General features: G+C 36.6%; 1 protein-coding gene across 1 annotated transcript; it reads right to left on the reverse strand.

Annotated features, from left to right (window-relative positions):
* Window positions 1-754: 754 nt before the first annotated feature.
* Window positions 755-13,946, reverse strand: LOC125585498 (importin beta-like SAD2). Its single transcript, XM_048754683.1, has 5 exons — window positions 10,459-13,946; window positions 2,355-2,425; window positions 1,996-2,135; window positions 1,732-1,871; window positions 755-1,648 (listed from the first exon to the last, which is right to left on the reverse strand). Exons 1-5 carry the CDS (start codon window positions 10,577-10,579, stop codon window positions 1,425-1,427), a joined length of 696 nt encoding a protein of 231 aa, XP_048610640.1. The 5' UTR covers window positions 10,580-13,946; the 3' UTR covers window positions 755-1,424.
* Between the last annotated feature and the right edge of the window lie 8,089 nt (window positions 13,947-22,035).

The following is a 22,035-nucleotide window of genomic DNA, read 5'->3' on the forward strand; positions in this document are numbered from 1 at the left end:
CCATTATATAAACTATTATTCTTCTTCATCTTATCCAATTTAAAACTTTGGTGATTGCTTTTATATATTTTAGTTATTGTTTAATATATCTAATATTTTGTACAAGATATCTTAGTGAAAGAAAGGTAAAAAACCTCTTAACATTTTTGAACAAAATATCAAAATATATAATATTAACCTTGAAAAAAAAAAATGTCCACTTAAGTTTTAAAAAGTTACTTATATAAGAAAAGTTTATAAATAATTTCAAAGTTTTAAGTATATTTAAGATCGTATAATAATAAAAATTTATTATTTATATTTTAGTAAGATATAATTTTATTACAGATATGATAAATAAAAAACATGTTAATGTATTTATATAAATCAGAAACAAATATCACCAAAATTTTAAATTGATAAGATGAAGAAGAATACTAGTTTATATAATTTTAAAATTTTAATAATATTTCAAAAAGTTACTTTTATCTAGTTGTTAGTGTGCCCCTTTAAAAGGGTACCACAACACGGTTTGAGTCCCGGAATGAACATATTTTTTTCTTTAAAATATATATATATATATATATATATATATATATATATCAAAACGACGTCGTCTTATCTTGTTAACGGTTGACTAACTTTTGTTGGAGTCAATGTAGATTTATGCACGTTTTAAGAAGTTCATGTAGTCTTTCTTATATTATAATTAAGTTGAGGTCGGTTTTGGCATTGACCATTTGTTCGGGTCCTATTTGGCACGACTGAGAGTGTTTGGGGTCAAAATTGGCACATTTCCTCGTATATCAAAACGACGTCGTTTTATCTTGTTAACGATTGACTAACTTTTGTTAGAGTCAATGTAGATTTGAGCATGTTTTAAGAAGTTTGGGTAGTTTTTTCGAATTATAATTGAGTTGAGGTCGTATTTGGCACTGATCAATTGTTCGGGTCGTTTTTGGCACGACCTAAATTGTTGGGGTCGAAATTGACACTTTTCCCGCTGATCTCTGTATGAGATCAAAAGTTCAATATAATTTTTCCTAAAAATCTAAAACATCCCAAAAAGACAAGACACAATGTGTGCAGTAATAAGTGTTGGTTTGTGTCATCTGATTTGAGAATGCCAAGTAAATGAAGACTCTCGTTCAAAGGAAAGGTTTCACTCAAGTTTCTAGTTGCCATGAGGAAGTCACGTGAGTTGGAGTCTTTGATTAAATGGAAGCAAGGTCAAAAGTGTAATTGATCTGGAGCTGAAGATATTAAAACTTCATCGTCATCATCTTTACGAATAGTTACAACGAGAAATCTGTAAGAGCATGTTTAATGGAGGTTCTTAGCGGAATATAAGAACCCGTCTCTTAACTTTTAACTAAAAAAGCTAAGAACCGGTTTAGTTTTTTTAGTTAAAAGTTAAGAGACGGGTTCTTATGTTCCGCAAAGAATCATATCCTAAGAACCCCGATTAAACATACTCTAACAGAATCTGAGAAGAGAGCTGAGAGAGCTCGAGACGGAGAGCGAGAGATATTAACTTCATCATCATCTTCATCTCCGTCCTCGATATCATCCATCCCCATTTCCCCATCAGACCCATCATCATCATCGTCTTCATTACTCTCGAGTCCATTCCACTCATTCTCATAATCTACTTCCGTCTCCTTTGCTGCTTTTGCGATAAATACGGGAAAGGGAATAATGGTATACGTTACTTGACCAAAAGGAGAGAAAATGGATCAAAACACAACATACCAGCTATCTGATTCTTATATGCTACTAGAAGATCAAGTGTTGCCCTGAAAACAAGCTGCCGCTCTTCCTCGGGGCATTGACCAGCCGGGAGAGCAAGTAACGAAGTCAAACCCAAGCAGCAAACCTTTTTACCGTGTTCCCTGGTATAAATAGAGCAACCTCTTATCAGCTAATCAAATCACAGTAAGAAAAAAAAAGTCCCACCATTACATTTATAAGCTTACCGTGAACAAGATGAGACATAATAAATAGCATCAAAGATACCTTTTGAAATTTGCTGGCAGGCCATTCTTTCTTTTTTGTTGCAACATCTGGAACCAAAGATCAAATACTGTTGAAGCAAGTCCCGTGTTGTGCAATACACCAAGCGTCAAACCTGGATTGTAGTAAAGCATGTTTGCCACCTGCGAATAGAAATCATAATTTTCTTTAAGAATTTGATAAAGATAGCAAAAAATTTAAAATGCAATAATGGTGGTTCACTAGCAAAGAAAGTTCCCATCGTAACCATCAATTCAATGCAATACCGACTGATTCATAATTTCATATAGTGATATTGAGATAGTTAAGTAAATAAAACTGTAAGTTAAATCATGCTAACAAATTCTGCAGACAGTTCTTACCACTTGAATAAGAAGAGATTTTACATACGAAGTCTCTGCTCGTTGTAACCGATCAATCGTGAGCCGCAGATGTAGACGCCGGAAAACCGGACTGATATAAACGATAAAATAAAAAGCGATGTTAAGGAAATAAACGAATGTAAAAGACGAATACAAGAACGATAAGAAATCATATTCGCGAAGAGACATGGAGTCGAGATATGATCTCTTTCCTTAACTCAAAATATTCGCTCCGTTAGTGAGACAGGACTGTACGAATATAGATTCCCAGGATACAACCATGGCAGACGAATCACGCCTCACTCGTGATCGTCCTATCGAACTATAAACTCTACGGAACACTCTCGTATTTAAGACTTATGCTAAGGAATTTTCGCTGTTGGTTTGATATGTAAAACAATCCAGAAATGAGAAGAGAGACGAGTTGTATTTAAAGAGATGGACGAGGAGCGACTTCCCGTAACTGTTGCATAAGGTGCGTTCGTTAGTGGGGATTTGGCAAAGATCTCGGGAAGTTCAAGTTACGAACTTATTCCCCAAGACTCGCTATCTCTCTCTTTCTTATCTCGTTTAAATATCTCGAGAGGATAAACAGCATGACGTTTTTATTTTCTAGACAAACTGCTTGTCGTTTCAAAATAAAATGCATGTTGTTTTTTGAGATTTTAAATGGCAAAATGTTGAGCTTAACTTGGTCCAAAAAGAATATTCTTATTGGGCCGGAGGCCCTCCACCAAGACCCAAGCCCCAAGCCCAAGCCCAAGCCGAGCCGAGCCGAGCCGGCCGGACGGCGACGGCGGCGCGGGCGTGGGGAGCCTTCCTCTCTCTCCAAGCTGTTTAACACATGATATCAAGTGACCATATATAAACACCTCTCTTCCTCTTGTTCCCACCGATGTGGGACAAGTCTTTTAGTCTCATTATTATTGTTTTGTGGGCTGTTAAACACACATGCCCAAATTATTTATTTTCACAATTTTCATTAAAGCCTAATGGCTATAAATGGATCCAACAATCCCCCACATGAATAGAAATGACTCTAGACATATGCAGACTATATGCAGACTCGATAGACTCTAAAAAAAAAACTATACTTATTCTAATCCTGACTAGACTAGACAGACTAATCGAGAGTGTTTGCAAAAAAAATCACTGTGTTTGAGTTGGTGGCATTTTTAAGCCTTGAACCACTCATAGTTAATATCAGTTGGGTTTACTTTACCAGATGGTGAACATGATGTCTTGAACCAACCGGTGTTTTATGTAGACCGAGACAACAGGCATAACGCAGCTTCATTTTCTCGTAGAACTTAGTTCTCTATTGTGTTCATTGTGGCCCTGAACTATTCCTGGTTTTCATGAGTGAACTTAGAGAATATAGTCTTGCATTCATTCTCCTAGAAACGGTCCCATTTCACACTCATTAGGTGATTGACCATGACCAGTATTGAGTAATACTCCGCTTTGGAAGCTATGGAATAATTAAAAGCTTATGCTTATCCTTATCATATTTGTTAGCACTTTTATCATCTTAGGAGGTGGGAAGAGACTACTTTGTCTCAAGTGCTTTGGTTAAATTCAGTTTGATTTTGTTTTCCCTTTGAACCTACGTCTTGGGATCTCCAGTCATGATAGGTAGGGTTGCAGTCAAGCATCCTCATTCTTTATAGGCTTTAAACCCATTCCTTTTGATGATTTAGCAACAACATCTCATGACAAACCTTTTATAAATGGATCCGCTAGGTTGTCAGCCGATTTGATGTAGTCTATTGTGATTACACCAGTTGACATAAGTTGTCTAATGGTTTTATGTCGTCTTCTGATGTGACGAGATTTACCATTGTAGAGATTACTCTGAGTCCGAGCTATAGCTGATTGACTATCACAATGTATGCGTATAGCTGGCACAAGTTTCTCCCACATAGGAATATCTTCCAAAAAATTTCTAAGCCATTCAGCTTCTTCTGCTGCTTTGTCTAAGGCTATGAACTCAGATTCCATGGTGGATCTGGCTAACACTGTTTGTTTGGTAGATTTCCATGATATTGCTGCTCCTCCTAATGTAAAGACATATCCACTTGTGGATTTTGAGTTTATAGAATCTGATATACAGTTAGCGTCACTGTATCCTTCTAAAACTGCTGGTTCTTTACCATAGTGAAGCCCAAAATCTTTGGTGTAGCGCAAGTAATTGAGTACTCTCGTTATAGCTTTCCAGTGTGTATGTCCTGGATTACTTGTATATCGACTAAGTACGTTTACTGCATGCGCTAGATCTGGTCTCGTACAATTAGTCAAGTACATGAGACTTCCGATCACACGTGCATACTCGTTTTGTGAACCCGCTTCACCTGAATTCTTTGTCAAGTGCATTTGGGGATCTAACGGTGTTTTTGCCGTACTCTAAGAGTAATTTTTAAATCTCTCTAGTATTGTTTGAGCATAATGAGATTGGGTTAAGATAATTCCGTTTGAATTTTTTGTGACTTTAACCCCGAGAATTACATCTGCTAATCCCAAGTCTTTCATCTCAAATGTCCCTTTGAGCATGTTTTTTGTTTGATTGATAATTTCTTTATTGCTTCCAATAATGAGCATATCATCTGCATATAGACATAGCAAAACATACGCATTTTTGGTAGTTTTGTAGTATATGCATTTGTCACATTCATTTATTTTGAAACCATTTGACATCATTGTATTGTCAAATTTTTGGTGCCATTGTTTAGGAGCTTGCTTAAGTCCATAAAGTGACTTTACAAGTCGACATACTTTGTCTTCCTGTCCGGGAACGACAAAACCTTCAGGTTGTTTCATGTAAATTTCCTCTTCTAAATCACCATTTAGAAAAGCGGTTTTTACATCCATTTGATGGATTTCTAGGTCTCTTAAGGCTGCGATTGCTATCATCAGTCTTATTGATGTTATTCTCGTTACTGGAGAATATGTATCAAAATAGTCCAAACCTTCCTTTTGTCGGAATCCTTGAACTACAAGCCTAGATTTGTATTTTCCACCAGGTTTTCGTGTCATTATCCATTTATTTCCTAATGAGCATATCATCTACATATAGACATAGCAAAACATACGCATTTTTGGTAGTTTTGTAGTATATGCATTTGTCACATTCATTTATTTTGAAACCATTTGACATCATTGTATTGTCTAATTTTTGGTGCCATTGTTTAGGAGCTTGCTTAAGTCCATAAAGTGACTTTACAAGTCGACATACTTTGTCTTCCTGTCCGGGAACGACAAAACCTTCAGGTTGTTTCATGTAAATTTCCTCTTCTAAATCACCATTTAGAAAAGCGGTTTTTACATCCATTTGATGGATTTCTAGGTCTCTTAAGGCTGCGATTGCTATCATCAGTCTTATTGATGTTATTCTCGTTACTGGAGAATATGTATCAAAATAGTCCAAACCTTCCTTTTGTCGGAATCCTTGAACTACAAGCCTATATTTGTATTTTCCACCAGGTTTTCGTGTCATTATCCATTTATTTCCTAATGAGCATATCATCTACATATAGACATAGCAAAACATACGCATTTTTGGTAGTTTTGTAGTATATGCATTTGTCACATTCATTTATTTTGAAACCATTTGACATCATTGTATTGTCTAATTTTTGGTGCCATTGTTTAGGAGCTTGCTTAAGTCCATAAAGTGACTTTACAAGTCGACATACTTTGTCTTCCTGTCCGGGAACGACAAAACCTTCAGGTTGTTTCATGTAAATTTCCTCTTCTAAATCACCATTTAGAAAAGCGGTTTTTACATCCATTTGATGGATTTCTAGGTCTCTTAAGGCTGTGATTGCTATCATCAGTCTTATTGATGTTATTCTCGTTACTGGAGAATATGTATCAAAATAGTCCAAACCTTCCTTTTGTCGGAATCCCTACAAGCGTAGATTTGTATTTTCCACCAGGTTTTCGTGTCATTATCCATTTATTTCCTAATGCTTTGCAGCCAGGTGGTAAATTTGTTATGTACCATGTATAATTTTGCATGATAGAATCAAATTCACTCCTGACAGCTTCGTTCCAAAATGAAGCTTCAGGTGAAGCCATGGCTTCTGCCAAAGTTTTTGGAACATTTTCTACTAAAAATGCCATTAGGAAATCTTCACCAAAAGATTTTTCCTTTCGAGCTCTTTTGCTTCTTCGAGGTTCATCTTTTTCTTCATTTTCTGAAATATCATTTATAGAAATCTCGACATTTGTCTCAGTTTCTGAGTTTTTGTCATTGTCTCTTTCTTCTCGAGTTCGTTTTGAACCTTGTTTTTCCTTATATGGAAAATTATTTTCGAAGAAAGATGCATTTCTTGATTCCATGACTGTATTTTCATGAATGTCTGATATTGCAGATTTATGTAACAGAAATCGATAAGCATTATTGTTATGTGCATATCCGATGAAGATGCAATCCACTGTTTTAGGTCCAATAGTGATCTTTTTTGGTGGCGGTACCGCAACTTTTGCCAAGCACCCCCACACTTTGAAGTATTTATACGAAGGTAAATTACCTTTCCATAATTCATATGGAGTTTTGCCAGTTACTTTGTGTGGAATTTTGTTGAGGATATAGTTAGTGGTAAGCAACGCTTCCCCCCACAAGTTCTGGGGTAACCCAGATTCCTGCAACATTGCATTCATCATCTCTTTTAGAGTTCGATTCTTGCGTTCAGCAACTCCATTAGATTCTGGTGAGTAAGGAGCTATAGTTTGATGGATTATTCCATGTTCTTTACAGAATGCATTGAATGGACCATCATACTCGCCTCCTCTGTCGCTTCTAACTACTTTAATAGTTGTTTTAAGCTAATTTTAGACCTCGAGTTTAAATTCTTTGAATTTTTCTAAGGTTTCATCTTTGCTATGTAACAAGTATACATAACAATATTTTGTGCAGTCATCTATGAAGGTCACAAAGTACTTTTTCCCACCTCTAGTTTGTATGTATTTTAATCACATAAGTCGGTGTGAATTAAATCTAGAGGTTTGTTAGTTCTTTCAACACGAGGTGATGGCGTTTTTGTGAGCTTAGCCTGTACGCATACTTCACATTTTTGTTTACTTGTTTTGCATTTAGGAATTAGATTTAAATTCATTAATCTTTGTATAGATTTGTAGTTCACATGGCCTAATCTTTCATGCCATAGATTAAAAGACTCAACCAAATAAGCAACTGGCTCTTTCTTATTCATTAAAACTTTTGGAGCTACAACTTTCGGAAGGACTGTCATTGCATTCAACTTGACAAGTCCACCCTTAACATACCCCTTTCCCAAATACATCTCATTCTTCCTAATCACGAGCTTGTCCGCCTCAAAACTTGTGGCGAATCCATTCTTGTTGAGCAAGGTTCCCGAGACCAGGTTCTTCCTCATGTCAGGCACATGCTTCACATTTGTCAGAGCGACCTCACGTCCATATGTCATCTTCAAAATCACATTGCCACGTCCTTCAATCCTAGAGACTGCAGTGTTTCCCATCTTGAACTTCTCCTGAGTCTTGCTTTTCTCATAGGTGCTGAACATCGCTCTATCGGTGCAAATGTGGGTGGTTGCACCAGTGTCATACCACCATTCCTTGGGGTTGTTGCTTTCAACCATGTTGGCTTCAGTTACCACAGCAACGAGATCCTCCTCAGTGAGATTTGCCTGAGCCTTCTCATCCTTGATCTTTTTGCGACATTCAACAGTCTTGTGCCCCACTTTGTGGCAGTAGTGGCATTTCCCCCTGAACTTCTCCACATTCGCATTCGCATTGATTTCAATGCCTTTGTTCTTGAAGTTTTTTCCAGAAGCCTTCAGGGCTGCAGCAGTTTTGGAAGGCTTGGCAGGAGAATGGGCTTGTGCCTTTCCTTTGCCTTTATGCTCAGCCATGTTGACATTGTGCTCCTTAGTAGTGACATTGTCAGCAATTCGGTTTCTGGATTCCATCTGAAGCCTCATGATGAGCTCCTCGAGCCCCATCTTCTTCTTTTTGTGCTTCAAGTAGTTCTTGAAATCCGCATAGCTTGGAGGAAGCTTTTCAATGAAGCTGAGAGTTGTGAATGTCTCGCAGATGGACATTCCTTCAGCAGCGATTTCATGCCAAATGAGCTGAAGCGCTTCCACCTGATCCATGATGGGTTTTGAATCCACCATTTTGAAGTCGTGGAACTTTGAGACCACATACTTCTGTCAATAGTTGCGAGACTGTGAACATCATCAATCCCGTAAGGCATAAGGGGATTATCCTCCTGGATGAACTTGTCCAGCTTCATCGCTGTCAGGAAGAACATCATCCTTTTCTGCCACGTTTTGAAGCCTTTGCCATCAAACTTGTCTGACATCAGTCCTTGAGTGAACACACTAGGGACAGCTGGAGGAGTTTGAATTGCCACCGGACGACTTGCAGTTGCTGAAACTGAACCCGTCTGATAAAGACCAGCACCGAATAGACTCCGGCGAGTGGTTTCGTCAGCAGCATTTCCCGCAGGGAGGATAGTGCTTGTTGTTGCTGCAGCGGTTGATGCTGTGATATTTCCAACGGTTGAATCAGTGGCTGCAACGTTGAGTGGAGTTGTTGTGACATCACTGGGGGTGTTGTTATCGTTCGTCATTTTCTGTAGAGAAAACATGAAGACGGATTAGTACTCCAATCAGCAAAGAACATATTATTTTTAAGCAAAATATAATAGTCTAAAATTGATTTTCATTTTTGGTGTTTGAACCAAATCATATCGATATAAGTCTTGAGAAAAACGTTTTGCAATCTCGCTTAAAAGCGTTTGCAGAAATCGTTTTGTATAGACTTAGAATGTTTCACAAACTCGCTTAAGAAATTGGTTATTGAAACGATTCATGTAAATAACGTTTTAAGAATGTATCAAAAACGTTTTGCAAAAATGCTAGAAAGCAATCTGCAAAGCGTAATGAAATAAAACAGAAACGTTTCGCGGAAGTGTTATAAAGCAAATCGCAAACACGTTTACAGAATAGCGCAAAAACGTTTCGCGGATAAGCGTATAGCAAATCGCAAACATCGTTATGAGATAAGAACAAACATTTCGCGGAAGTGCTAGAAAGCAAATCGCAAACACGGTTCGAAAACTCGTTTTTATTAATCGTTTTTCAACCCGATTAAAGCTCTAAACATAAAGCGATTTTGAGTTAAGATTGTAGACGCCGGAAAACCGGACTGACATAAACGATAAAATAAAAAGCGATGTTAAGGAAATAAACGAATGTAAAAGACGAATACAAGAACGATAAGAAATTGTATTCGCGAAGAGACATGGAGTCGAGATATGATCTCTTTCCTTAACTCAAAATATTCTCTCCGTTAGTGAGACGGGACTGTACGAATATAGAGTCTCAGGATACAACCATGGCAGACGAATCACGCATCACTCGTGATCGCCCTATCGAACTATAAACTCTACGAAACACTCTCGTATTTAAGACTTACGCTAAGGGATTTTCGCTGTTGGTTTGATATGTAAAACGTTCCAGAAATGAGAAGAGAGACGATTTGTATTTAAAGAGATGGACGAGGAGCGACTTCCCATAACTGTTGCATAACGTGCGCTCGTTAGTGGGGATTTGGCAAAGATTTCGGGAAGTTCAAGTTACGAACTTATTCCCCAAGACTCGCTATCTCTCTCTTTCTTATCTCGTTTAAATATCTCGAGAGGATAAACAGCTTGACGTTTTTATTTTCTAGACAAACTGCTTGTTGTTTCAAAATAAAATGCATGTCGTTTTTTGAGATTTTAAATGGCAAAATGTTGAGCATAACTTGGTGCAAAAAATAATATTCTTATTGGGCCGGAGGCCCTCCACCAAGACCCAAGACCCAAGCCGAGCCGAGCCGAGCCGGCCGGACGGTGGCACGCGCGTGGGGAGCCTTCCTCTCTCCAAGCTGTTTAACACATGATATCAAGTGACCATATATAAACACTTCTCTTCCTCTTGTTCCCACCTATGTGGGATAAGTTTTTTAGTCTCATTATTATTGTTTTTTGGGCTGTTAAACACACAGGCCCAAATTATTTATTTTCACAATTTTCATTAAAGCCTAATGGCTATAAATGGATCCAACAGCAGATATGGTTCAACCCATTGATCCACCTGCCCTTTGCAATTCTGGAAAACAACTTCAATAAGCTTTCGAGCAGATTCAATATCACTGTCTTCTATGTTTCTGTCGGTCATAAGCTGTAGAAACATACAAGTATGTCTCCATCTTTAAGGTTTCTTCTTAGAATTGTTGCATGATCTTTACTTCCAACCATTTCCTGAACAAATTTCCATTATTTTTTCATGACATTTAAATAAAGTTCCTTTTAAAATAACCATACTAGAATTACTAGTTTGTACTCTTTTTTTAAATTACTAATTCTATGTCAATAACAAAATCAGTTACTATATATATATATATATATATATATACATACTAGGGCCGGCCCGCCCTACGGGCAGGATGATAATTTGAAAATAATGTAAGCCAGATTTTGCGTTTTGCAAGCGCTGAATATTTTATGATGACAAATTCTACATCTTAATAAATATTTTATTAATTTTTAAGAATTTTTGTATTTAAAATATTTTTGCATTTAAATCAGTGTTTTTAAATTTGATCCGAACCCACGGTCAAACCGATTAATCCGGTGGTTCGATAATTCAATTTAGGTTTCTAAAAATATCCATATTTAAAAAATCACGAAAACCCGAAACTAAATCGATTGAACCGATAGATGGCCAATATGTAATATAATTTGATTTAAATTGTTATAGTTTCATAATTTGTCATCTTTTAATCCAAAAGATTATATATATTTTCGTTTTTTTATAAATTATTTGAATTTTTCCATTATTTAATTTATCTAAATAATTTGAGAGAAAATTGTTAGATATTATAAAAAAAAGATGAAATAATAGTAAAACATAAATATTAACATCTAATTAACACACTAAATACATATTAGGGACTCTGTATTTGAAACCAACTATTAAATAACAGAGTAAAGGGTCTCAAACTATTAGTATTTGTATTTCTGAAAACGATGTCTTCGTATAAAGCTCAGAAGGGTTGGACATCAGATTGGCTGTTGTTCCTGCGATGAAAGTGATTTAGTCAATGTATTTTTTTTTAAATCGGACCAGAGATAGCAGAAGAACGTATCCAAATTGATACTAACCCTATGTGTCTCCGCGGCCCTGTATATACGCTGGTTGCTGTCACTGTGAGTCATAAGGTGTTCTAAGTCAGCAGTGCAGAGCAATGGTGTGGTTAGTTTCTGTAAACGAAATCAGAATGATATTTAGTGAATTTATGACTGATATCTAACTCTGAAACTCCGCATGAAGCATTAGCAGATGCTGCATATCCTAACTTCCTCCAGAACTATCGAAGCAAGTAGTACTTAAAAGAGAGAGTTGTCTTGACACCTACAAATAATATTGTGCATGAGGTGAACGCCTATCTCCTCTCCAAAGTCCCATCAAATGCTAAAGTGTATTTAAGCTCTGATTCCATTGAGTTAGAAGCTACACCAGATGATGACAAAATACTAAAGATGATGAATCTTGAAATCTCAGTTAAAAATATAACTCACTAATCAGTGTCATGTTGCTCATATATCCTATAAAACTGGTACCCGAAGCAAAAGCCTTGGGTAACCAAATAAAAAACTGTTAAAAATAAATTAAGTCGTAAATTACATTTAAAATGTTTAGTTTATTATATCTATAATGAAAGTTAGACTACATTGACTACTTTGTTACTCCATTACGTCTTTTCTTTTGTTTTTGAATGAATTGAGACTTTTAGTTTCTCGTATAGATTTTCTTTTAAACATATTGATTCAAGACTAACCAATCTCATTGTGCTAAACTTTAAACAAACCATTTAATCTATAATATATTTTTTGTCATATAAACATATGGTATACATGAAAAATTTGTATTATACGTATATATTAAATAGCACAACAAATTTCTTCCTGCTTACTTTTTTTTGTTAAAGTACTTTTTATTCCTTTTGTGTTTTTAATAACTAGTTAGATTTCGGTATGCCACATACCTTAGCGAATAGTGAGTTTCCTACAAGCTAAAATAAAATGAATTGGTTTACAAAATATTTGGTATTAGTATAGATTATATTATTACATTTCATTATTTAGATGTGATAAAATCATAATGAAAACATTTATAAATTTATAGATCTTATGTTATACTGCTATATAAAAATTTATAACGGTTATAAGATATATTATGTGTTATACTACTAATTCATTTTAAAAGTTAATATTATTCTCTTAGCAAAGATTACTATTTGTATGTGTTAGTTAGAGACTTTTATTGGGCCACTGAGACAATATTCACTGAGACGATATTTGTTCACCAATCCCTCGACATACAAAACTTATAAAAGATGACACGTAGTTCGTTTCATAAAATACTCGATTTAATATTTTCTTATAAAATATTATTAGTTTTATAAAATATTTGTTATAAAGTGGTTTTATTGTATGATAAATTTATTCCAGTTACCAAAAAAAGGAAAAGATAGATTTATTCATCAAATCGTTCTTCTTCCTTAATTTGTTTTTATTTTCTTCTTCGCTTTCTTTTCGACTCCTGCAATTTTATTTTTTCAATTTCTTCAGATCTTTTCTTAACTTCTTCAGATCTTTTTTTTTTGAAAAAAATTCAAATTTTTCTTTATGCTTTGAAGTTTACTTTAACTTCTTTTAATATATTGTTTCTTTTCTTTCATTGATCATACATCCTTTGCTTTTAAATCTAATAGTTGCGTTAACTTCTGGGATCTTTGACTTCTTTTCTTCCCAACACACTCATTTTCTTGTCTTCGCCTTTTTTCTATCCTTGACTTATTTTTTCCTTTTCATTTGCATGTTTCAGATCTGACTTCTTGGAGAAGAACGTGGAGAACCATTTACACATCACCACCGACGCTGTTTACATTTACCATATTTGCAACTGAGCACTGTCATTTGTTCCGGCCACCACCGTTGTCATTTCTTCCACCATCGCCATTATTGTCATATCTTCTTTTACCGACATAAGTATTCTATATTTAGATTTATTATAATTTCTGTTTATTTTCGTCTGTAATATTTTAATGATTTAAAATCGTTTTATATTTTCTACTTTATTATTTTGTTAAGATTAGAATTTGACCCAATTTAACAAAGTAGCCCAATATGTATAAGTCTCGAATATACATTTGGAGTTAACTCTTAGTGGACTGGACTTTATAAACTAAAATAATGACAACAGAAAAAACGAAAACACAGACGGAACACAAACAAAAATAAATGAAACGCATCGTTTTTGTGAAAGGGGATATGTGTCGCTTCTAGGATGCACGACTTTCCACGTGGCATCACAGGAGGGTCACCAACATCTTTATATATATATAGATATATTTGTTTTCTTTCCGAGAAAAATATCACGGAAATTGGATACCGTTACAAAAGTTTGTTGACTTATATTTATGGGCTTTTTGCAAAATTGACCTAGAACTCAAAGTCAAACACAAAACTAACCTCCTTTTTTTTTGGAAATTGTTTTTTCCCTATTCACCCCACAAGTTCATATAATTCACGAAAATGCCATCAAATTTTTTAATTTTTTTTCAAAAATGACATTTTTACTCTCTCACACTCATCATCTTCGAGTAATTACAAGATTGCCATTGTCATCAATTCCTCAACCACCATGAACAACCAATTTGAAGCTCTTAATGCACCTAAAATCGATTTACACTCTCTCTTTCTCACTTGTTATGAACTAAAAACAACATCTCTTTCACTTTGCCTCCATATTCATCCAAAAAAAACTCAAGCTTTTGATTCAAAATTTTTTATGTTTGATAGAGTCATTCAAGCATATTATTCTTGGTGGGTTACTTTCGTTTGAGGTTCTGGGTGGTTGGAGAAGACTTTGTGTGCTAAGGAAGTCATCTCACTAGTTTAAGGTATGAAATTGAAATTTTTTCCAGATCTGTTCGCGTAGAAGACTTACCCGTAAGTAGTCTGGTTGTAGAAGACTTACGGGTAAGTCTTCTGGTCAAACGGACGACTTACATGTAAGTCGTCATCTTTGTTTGTTAAAAAAAATCTAGAGAATAGACGACTTACTGGTAAGTCGTGTGGGATAAAAAGGGTTAGTTTTCCATTTGACCGAATTGTGTCAGATATTTGACTTTTCCTGGACGACTTACCAGTAAGTCGTCTCCGGGAAAACAAAAATTTCAATATTTTATTAAAGCTAGACGACTTATATGTAAGTCGTCTCAGATTACTTTTGCAATTGGAAAATAAAACTTAAATATTTAACTTTTTCCAGACAACTTACGCGGAAGTCGTCAAGTAAGACGACTTACTTGAAAGTCGTCAAGTAGGACGGCTTACTTGAAAGTCGTCAAGTAAGACGACTTACTTGAAAGTCGTCCGACGTACTTGAAAGTCGTCCGACATACTTGAAAGTCGTCCAGGATAAGCAAAGTCGTTCAGATTTATTTCCTAGATTATGGTCAAACCATGCTTATCTCGGACGACGTTCTCGTAAGTCGTCTATCTGGACGACTTTCAAGTAAGTCGTCTGGGTAAAGTTAAATATTTAAGTTTCTTTTTCGAATTACAAACTAACCTGAGAAGATTTACAAATAAGTCGTCTAGCTTTAATAAAATATTAAAATTTTTGTTTACCCAGAGAAGACTTACTGGTAAGTCGTCTAGGAAAAGTCAAATATTTGACACAATTCGGTCAAATGCAAAACTAACCTGTTTTATCCCAGAAGACTTACTGGTAAGTCGTCCAGGAAAAGTCAAATATCTGACACAATTTGGTCAAATGCAAAACTAACCCGTTTTATCCCAGATGTTTTATCTAGAGTTTTTTTTTAACAAACAAAGCTGGACGACTTACTTGTACGTCGTCCTATTTAAAATTCAATTGCAAAAATGACATGTTTGGACGACTTACTGGTATGTCGTCTGCGTCAATGTTTAGTAAACTTTCATTTTCTCTATGTTTACTAATGAGTTTTATTTTGAAGTTGATGATGCGTCAGTTACATGCAGTGTATGAAGAATGGTTGTTGAAAGATTGATGTTGGGATTTTGTGGTTGATAATGTTAAAGGAGCGAGAATGTTTTTTTGAGTGAAGGTTCGACACATGCTGAACTTCTTGCAATGGCTCAAGAAGATTATAACATGGACATGAGCACGAAATCTGTGGAGATAACCTACTCATTACCAGCAGAAATGATGCTGGCTCCAGACACCCCTCCTATTCATGTTACAAGTGATAGACAAGTTCGAAACTTTCTCGAGATAACCAAAACGCATGGAGTACGGCTTTGTGTATCAAGTCGTAGCAAGTTGGAAATGGTTTCAGAGTTCAGGAAAGAAGATGATGAAGCTGATGAATGTTTTGAAGATGATGATGATTATTTGGTTGAAGATGAAAATCATGATGGGGAGGAGGATGATGGGGAGGAGGACGATGGGGAGGAGGATGATGGGGAGGAGGATGCTGATATCTCTATTGTTGCTGAAGCGGACGAGAATGGTGAGGATTACAGTGTTTATGGAAAGGTTGAAGATGAGGATGTGGAAGATGATGATATGTGTTTTGAAGATTTCAAAAAGATTTAAGGAGGAAGATCGAATGGTAACAGTATCTATGTCAACCAGAGTTTTGTTAGCAAGGATGCACTGCTTTCAGAGCTGCGGTTGACAGCAGTGAGGCTTAGGTTCTCCTTCAGAATATACAAGTCAACGAAAACTCTCATTGTGACAACATGTACAGTAAGTGGTTGTGAATGGAAGATCAGAGCGAGTGCGAAACATGGAACAAACACGTTTTGGGTAACAAAGTATGTGGAAAAACATACATGCTCAGTGGGAGACCGAATCGCTCAGCGGAGACACTGTACTCTGAAGTATGTTGGTAGGCTTTTCATTGATCGTATTGGAATCATTGATGGGTTGAATCCGCAACATATCACTGATGCAATGAAGAACATGTTTGGCATGAAGCTTGATTACACCACTTCATACAGAGCACTTTTATATGCACAAACATTGGTGAGAGAATCAGCAGAAGATGGGCATTCGCGTCTGCCATCATATCTCGAGCAAATCTCCTTAGAAAATCCCGATTCTATCAAGGCTATAGAACTTGATTATATCAATATATTTAAGTATTTATTTCTATCTTTTGGAGCTTCTATCAAAGGTTTTAAGTATCAGAGAAGGGTCATTGTGGTGGATGGGACTCACCTAAGTGGGAAGTATGGAGGTGTTATGTTAGTTGCAGCCGCACAAGATGGGAATTTTCAGATATTTCCATTGGCCTTTGGGATCATAGATGCTGAAGATGAACATTCTTGGGAACAAATGCTGTCTCAGGCGACTATGTGCCTCTTAGGGATCGATATCAACATAGCAATCTAATGACTGTCGGTGTAGTTCACTGGCGCATAGACATCATCAATATTCGTCCCCCAAACCTTGTTCAATTGGCAAAATGATGGTATAGTGCCTGCATAATAATTCCACACCCCACCAGGGAGTCTTCTTCGTAAATCGTTCTGATCGGGCACCGAGTCCTTAAAATCCTTGTAGTTGAATCTCCATTGCTGAGCAAAGAGATGATCAAGGAAGCACATTCTCTCGCTCCTGAAATGGTGTGGGTTAGTGTCGTACCTCTTCATCAGCACATTAATCCAAGCATCAATATGCTGCATATAAAATAGGGTACAAGTCAGAAGATATCAGCACATTAATCCAAGCATCAATATGCTGCATAAACATTTACGGACAAGTTTTCAACCAATTAGCGAGCTCCTTCAACTTCTTCTTGTCAATTGGTGCAAAAGGATTATAGCCTGGATAAAGCTTTTTGTTTGGAATGATCACTTTGGCCGTGCTGTTTGCCGTATAAGGAGATTGCTGTGAGGCAGCAAGTTTCCTTGTTCGATCACTCTTTGCACGGCAAAGTGCCAAAGCAACATCCCTCTTTTCCTGATATCTAGCATCCTCCTTCTGTAAATCCAAAACAGTGGGTTGATTTTTATCCAATAGAATAAGGCTCGGTTCTGGAGGTTTATCTTTCGAGGAACTAGCATCTACGGGCACATCTGGACCTTTATCCTTCGGCAAGCTCTTCCTTCCCGCTTCGTCTCATTAACACTTTCACTCTGCAATATACAAGATGGGTTTATACAATAATAACCAACGATCCATTTCAAAAAATAATAACCAATGAGTGTCTTCAAACATGAAACAAAATACATATACAAAATCCATACACTATAAACAACGCACACATGTTCTGACATACAAGAGACAAACCAAATGCAAATTTTCAGTTCTTATTCTTAAGACTTTGTCTAGTCAATCTCTTGTTGGGAGAGGATTCGTTACTAACCCCGGGTTCGAGCGTCGGTTTAGGTGGAGAGGTAGTGTTTTGAGATGATGTCCCTTTTTGTTTTGTGGTGATACCAACCTTCTTCTCCACAGCTTCCACCCTTTCCGACAGATACTTGATCTCCTTAAGGCACGTCCCAAACCCTTCCCTCATGGCATCAACTATGTTCTTGAACATGGTTTTAATATCCTCTTTGCCACCAACAGTCGTAATCACCTCTGAACGAGCCACTGTATGAACCTTTTCACTAGCCTCTGCAGGTTCCTCTTCACTAGGCTCTGCAGGTGCCTCTTTACGAGCTTTCTTCCGAGGTCTTGGAATGTCTTCCTTCACTACCTTTTTCTTTGCTGGACTCACAACCGCCGGCTTTGTATTGACCCAAGTACCGGTGACTTCCCAGCAATCCATGGTCCACTTCCATGGTCTCTTCCCAAACATGAGTTTAATTATGTTCTTCGCGGGCGTGTCCTCAACATCAAACTCCATTTTGGAAACATTTCCCCAATGTCCTTCTGAACAAAGTTGATCACCCTAGTCTGCAGTAAATAGAAGATATGAACTTAGATATTTGACGGATTAAGAAAGATGGAAAGAAAAGACTTCGCAGATGACTTATAATTAAGTCGTTTGGAAAGTCTTCCAGCTGGATGACTTAATAGACGACTTATAATTAAGTCGTCTGGAAAGTCTTCCAGCTGGAAGACTTAGTAGAAGACTTATAATTAAGTAGTCTAGATAGTCTTCCCAGACAACTTAATTATAAGTCTTCTACTAAGTCATCCAGCTGGAAGAGTTTCCAGACGGCTTAATTATAAGTCTTCTACTAAGTCGTCCAGTTGGAAGACTTATCAGACGACTTAATTATAAGTTTTCTGCGAAGTCGTTCAGATTGAAGTAAATGCCTGACTGAGTATAGCCTCTTTAAACTGTATGCGTCCTTTGCGACCCTTGTAAGCCAGTATCGGTGGAGACGGATTGTTTGGGAGAGGATTACCATAATTAGCACAATTCCGGCAGAGCTGTGTACACCCAGACCTGGAGAGCTTGCGCAAACCCATTAACAGTGTAACAACCTGAAATATCTTTGCCCTTCACAGAGTCCATCAGCACCTTAAACGCGACTCTCCCCCATGGATAATTCTCAAACCGTTCTAGCTCCATCACTAGCCTTGCAAGACTAACCTGTGTAGGAGTTGAATACATTCTCCCTTCAATGTATCCAGTGAAGATGGCAAGGTACGCGAGCCGCTTGCGATCATCCCGAGACCACCCTTCGCATCTTTCAAACGCTGCTATTATCTCCTGAGTAGATGGCCCAGCTTCGACATGAACTCCCAACATCTCCCAAAAAGAAATCAACTCCTTTGTAACAACACAGTGAGGTCTCTCAAGGTCCCCGATGTACTCGCAGTTTAGACCAGTGAGGTTTTCATACTCTAACAGTGAAAACCTCACAGGTTGTGGACCAACGAGACTCCACAGCTCATAATTCTTCTTTATGTCCAGCTGGAAACCGAGCATGTAGTGAACCAACCTTGAAGCCCAATCAAATCCCAGCTCTTGGAACTTGATGAAAACTCCCAACTTCGACTCCTTCAGCTCTTCATATTCGTCATCATGAAGAGCTTTCTTTAAAGCAGCATGCAACGTCCAACAAGTATGATACGAAATGCTATGCATTGCGGGGGAATCTTCCCCTAATGTATGTATCCTACGGGGAGTTCTGGTATATCCATTTGTTTTGCTTGCAAAACAATCAAAGACAACCATCTCAAAACAATCAAAGACTTATAATTAAGTCGTCTGGCAAGTTTTTCCAGACGACTTAATTATAAGTCTTCCAAGACTTCCAGTAGAACATTTTAAAGCCGACCTGAAAATTCGGAGAAGATATAGTCGCCTTCGACACAGCGGTTATATATCTGCAAAAATAGACGTGAAAAAAGAACGAGTGTATAAATTGATAGAGACAACGTTTTACGTTCATCTTTTCCTCAATAAATCACTCGACAATAAGAGATATAACTTACCAGCGGCGGAGTTCAACGAGACGCCTCTGAGAGAATGCGCGCTAGGGTTTCCTCTAAGATTTTAAAAAGAAGAAGCGGCTGTGAGAACGGTGGTGAGAATGACGGTGATAACGGCGGAGAGATAACCGGCGGTGAGAACAATGGATTAGAGAGAATCGACGGAAATCGCCTTCGAAATCGCCTTTGAGAGAAACGGCGTTAGGGTTTTCTGAATTTCGCGAAATAGTGAATAAAAAAAACACCTTATATATGGCCAGTAAATAATCCGGTTAGGTTTAAAAGTACATTGTAAAATTAAAGGTTCGGTCCGGTTTGGTCTGTTGAATACTGTACATCAGACGACTTACTAGTAAGTCGTCCCAGACCCTAAATTTAACCCATAAACTAAATTGACTAAATTAACTAACTAACCACGTTATAAAGCCGTAGTTATACTTAAATAGTGTTTACTATACACAAAAATAAACACACTTAGGTAAATTTTAAAGTTTTCAAAAAAAACATTTATGCATTGCAAAATCTAACCCTAAGAACACATACAATACTACAACATATGTTGGCAAAACCTAAACCAAAGAATATCATGACTCACTACTTTCACTTATCTATGTTGAAAACAATTAACTTTTATTATATCTTAATTTATATCTCTCAAAACATATGTTAACTAGTATTACCTCCCATGCTATATGCATGGGTCAATTTCATTGTTTTCTAAATTATCTGATCAAAACTTAATAACTATAAAACATCAAAACAAATTATTATTTTAGTTACCTATTCACTGTAATGGACACCCACGTGGCTAGTCTGTGCTCTCGATGTACGGGTGCCAATGTACGGGTTATATCGCCCTGTTGGTCGTCGCCATGTCGATGAGTGGCAGGAAACCTGAGTTATCAAAAAAAAAAAAAAGTCAATATCAACATGATTGTATTTTACTTTAAAAGTTATATGAATTAGAATCTGCTCTCATTTTTTTCTCAACATTTCTAGTAAAAAAACCACGAAATATATACTTCCTATTCAAATGGTCTTTCAACAAATCTAAGAAGTTGTCGTATATCAGTGTCATGGAAACCATGCAAAATATGATCATTCATTAGGATAAAAAAGTTAGTAAATACTATAATATACCTGTAATTTTAGTTTGCTGATAGTTTTCTCAATAAAGCGTTGAAGTTTCGCTCTTTTTACATTTTTCAGTTTCTGCATCAATCAATCATTACTAATTAGTAATGGGATACGATTTCTTCAAGCATATAAATGTTAGAAAAAAAAAACAGAATAGAGATTTTTGAAAGGGAGCAAAATTGAAAGTAATTTTTTTTTCATATTTTCAGAATATAAGCTTGATCTTTTGAAGAAAACCTTGAATGCGAAGAGTGACGCTTGATTAAAGGCCGTAGAAGAAAATAGATGAAGCAAGAGCAAAAAAATGACACAAATTAACTATTTACCTCTGGGAAGAATCAATCCATGCCCACATCAGATTTGTGATTAGAGAAAGAGACAAAATGTGTCAGTTAACAATCGGTCATTGGATAACTTCAAAAAGTATTTAACGATATAAGTAGCTAGAATAAAGGAAATAGAGATAGTTATTAGAAGAGTGAGTGGTGATCATGGAGTTTAGAAAGAGGAACTGCTCCGCAAAATGGAATGATAATATTTTTGATTTTTGTCTCTTGCGTAAATATTTTTTGTTTTGCATCTTTTCATTTTTTTTTTGTATTTCAAACTTTTTTATTTCTTGATCTACGTGGCAAAATATTATTGGTGTAGTGACTTGTGATTCAATCAGTTGACAGTAAGAGATATAACTTACCAGCGGCGGAGTTCAACGAGACGCCTCTGAGAGAATATGCGCTAGGGTTTCCTCTAAGATTTTAAATAGAAGAAGCGGCTGTGAGAACGGTGGTGAGAACGACGGTGATAACGGCGGAGAGATAACCGGCGGTAAGAACGATGGATTAGAGAGAATCAACGGAAATCGCCTTCGAAATCGCCTTTGAGAGAAACGGCTTTAGGGTTTTTTGAATTTCGTGAAAAAGTGAATAAAAAAACACCTTATATATGGCCTGTAAATAATCCGGTTAGGTTTATAAGTACATTGTAAAATTAAAGGTTCGGTCCGGTTTGGTCTGTTGAATACTGTACATCAGACGACTTACTAGTAAGTCATCCCA

This window comes from Brassica napus, chromosome C4 (genome assembly GCF_020379485.1).
Source record: "Brassica napus cultivar Da-Ae chromosome C4, Da-Ae, whole genome shotgun sequence".
NCBI lineage: Eukaryota > Viridiplantae > Streptophyta > Magnoliopsida > Brassicales > Brassicaceae > Brassica > Brassica napus.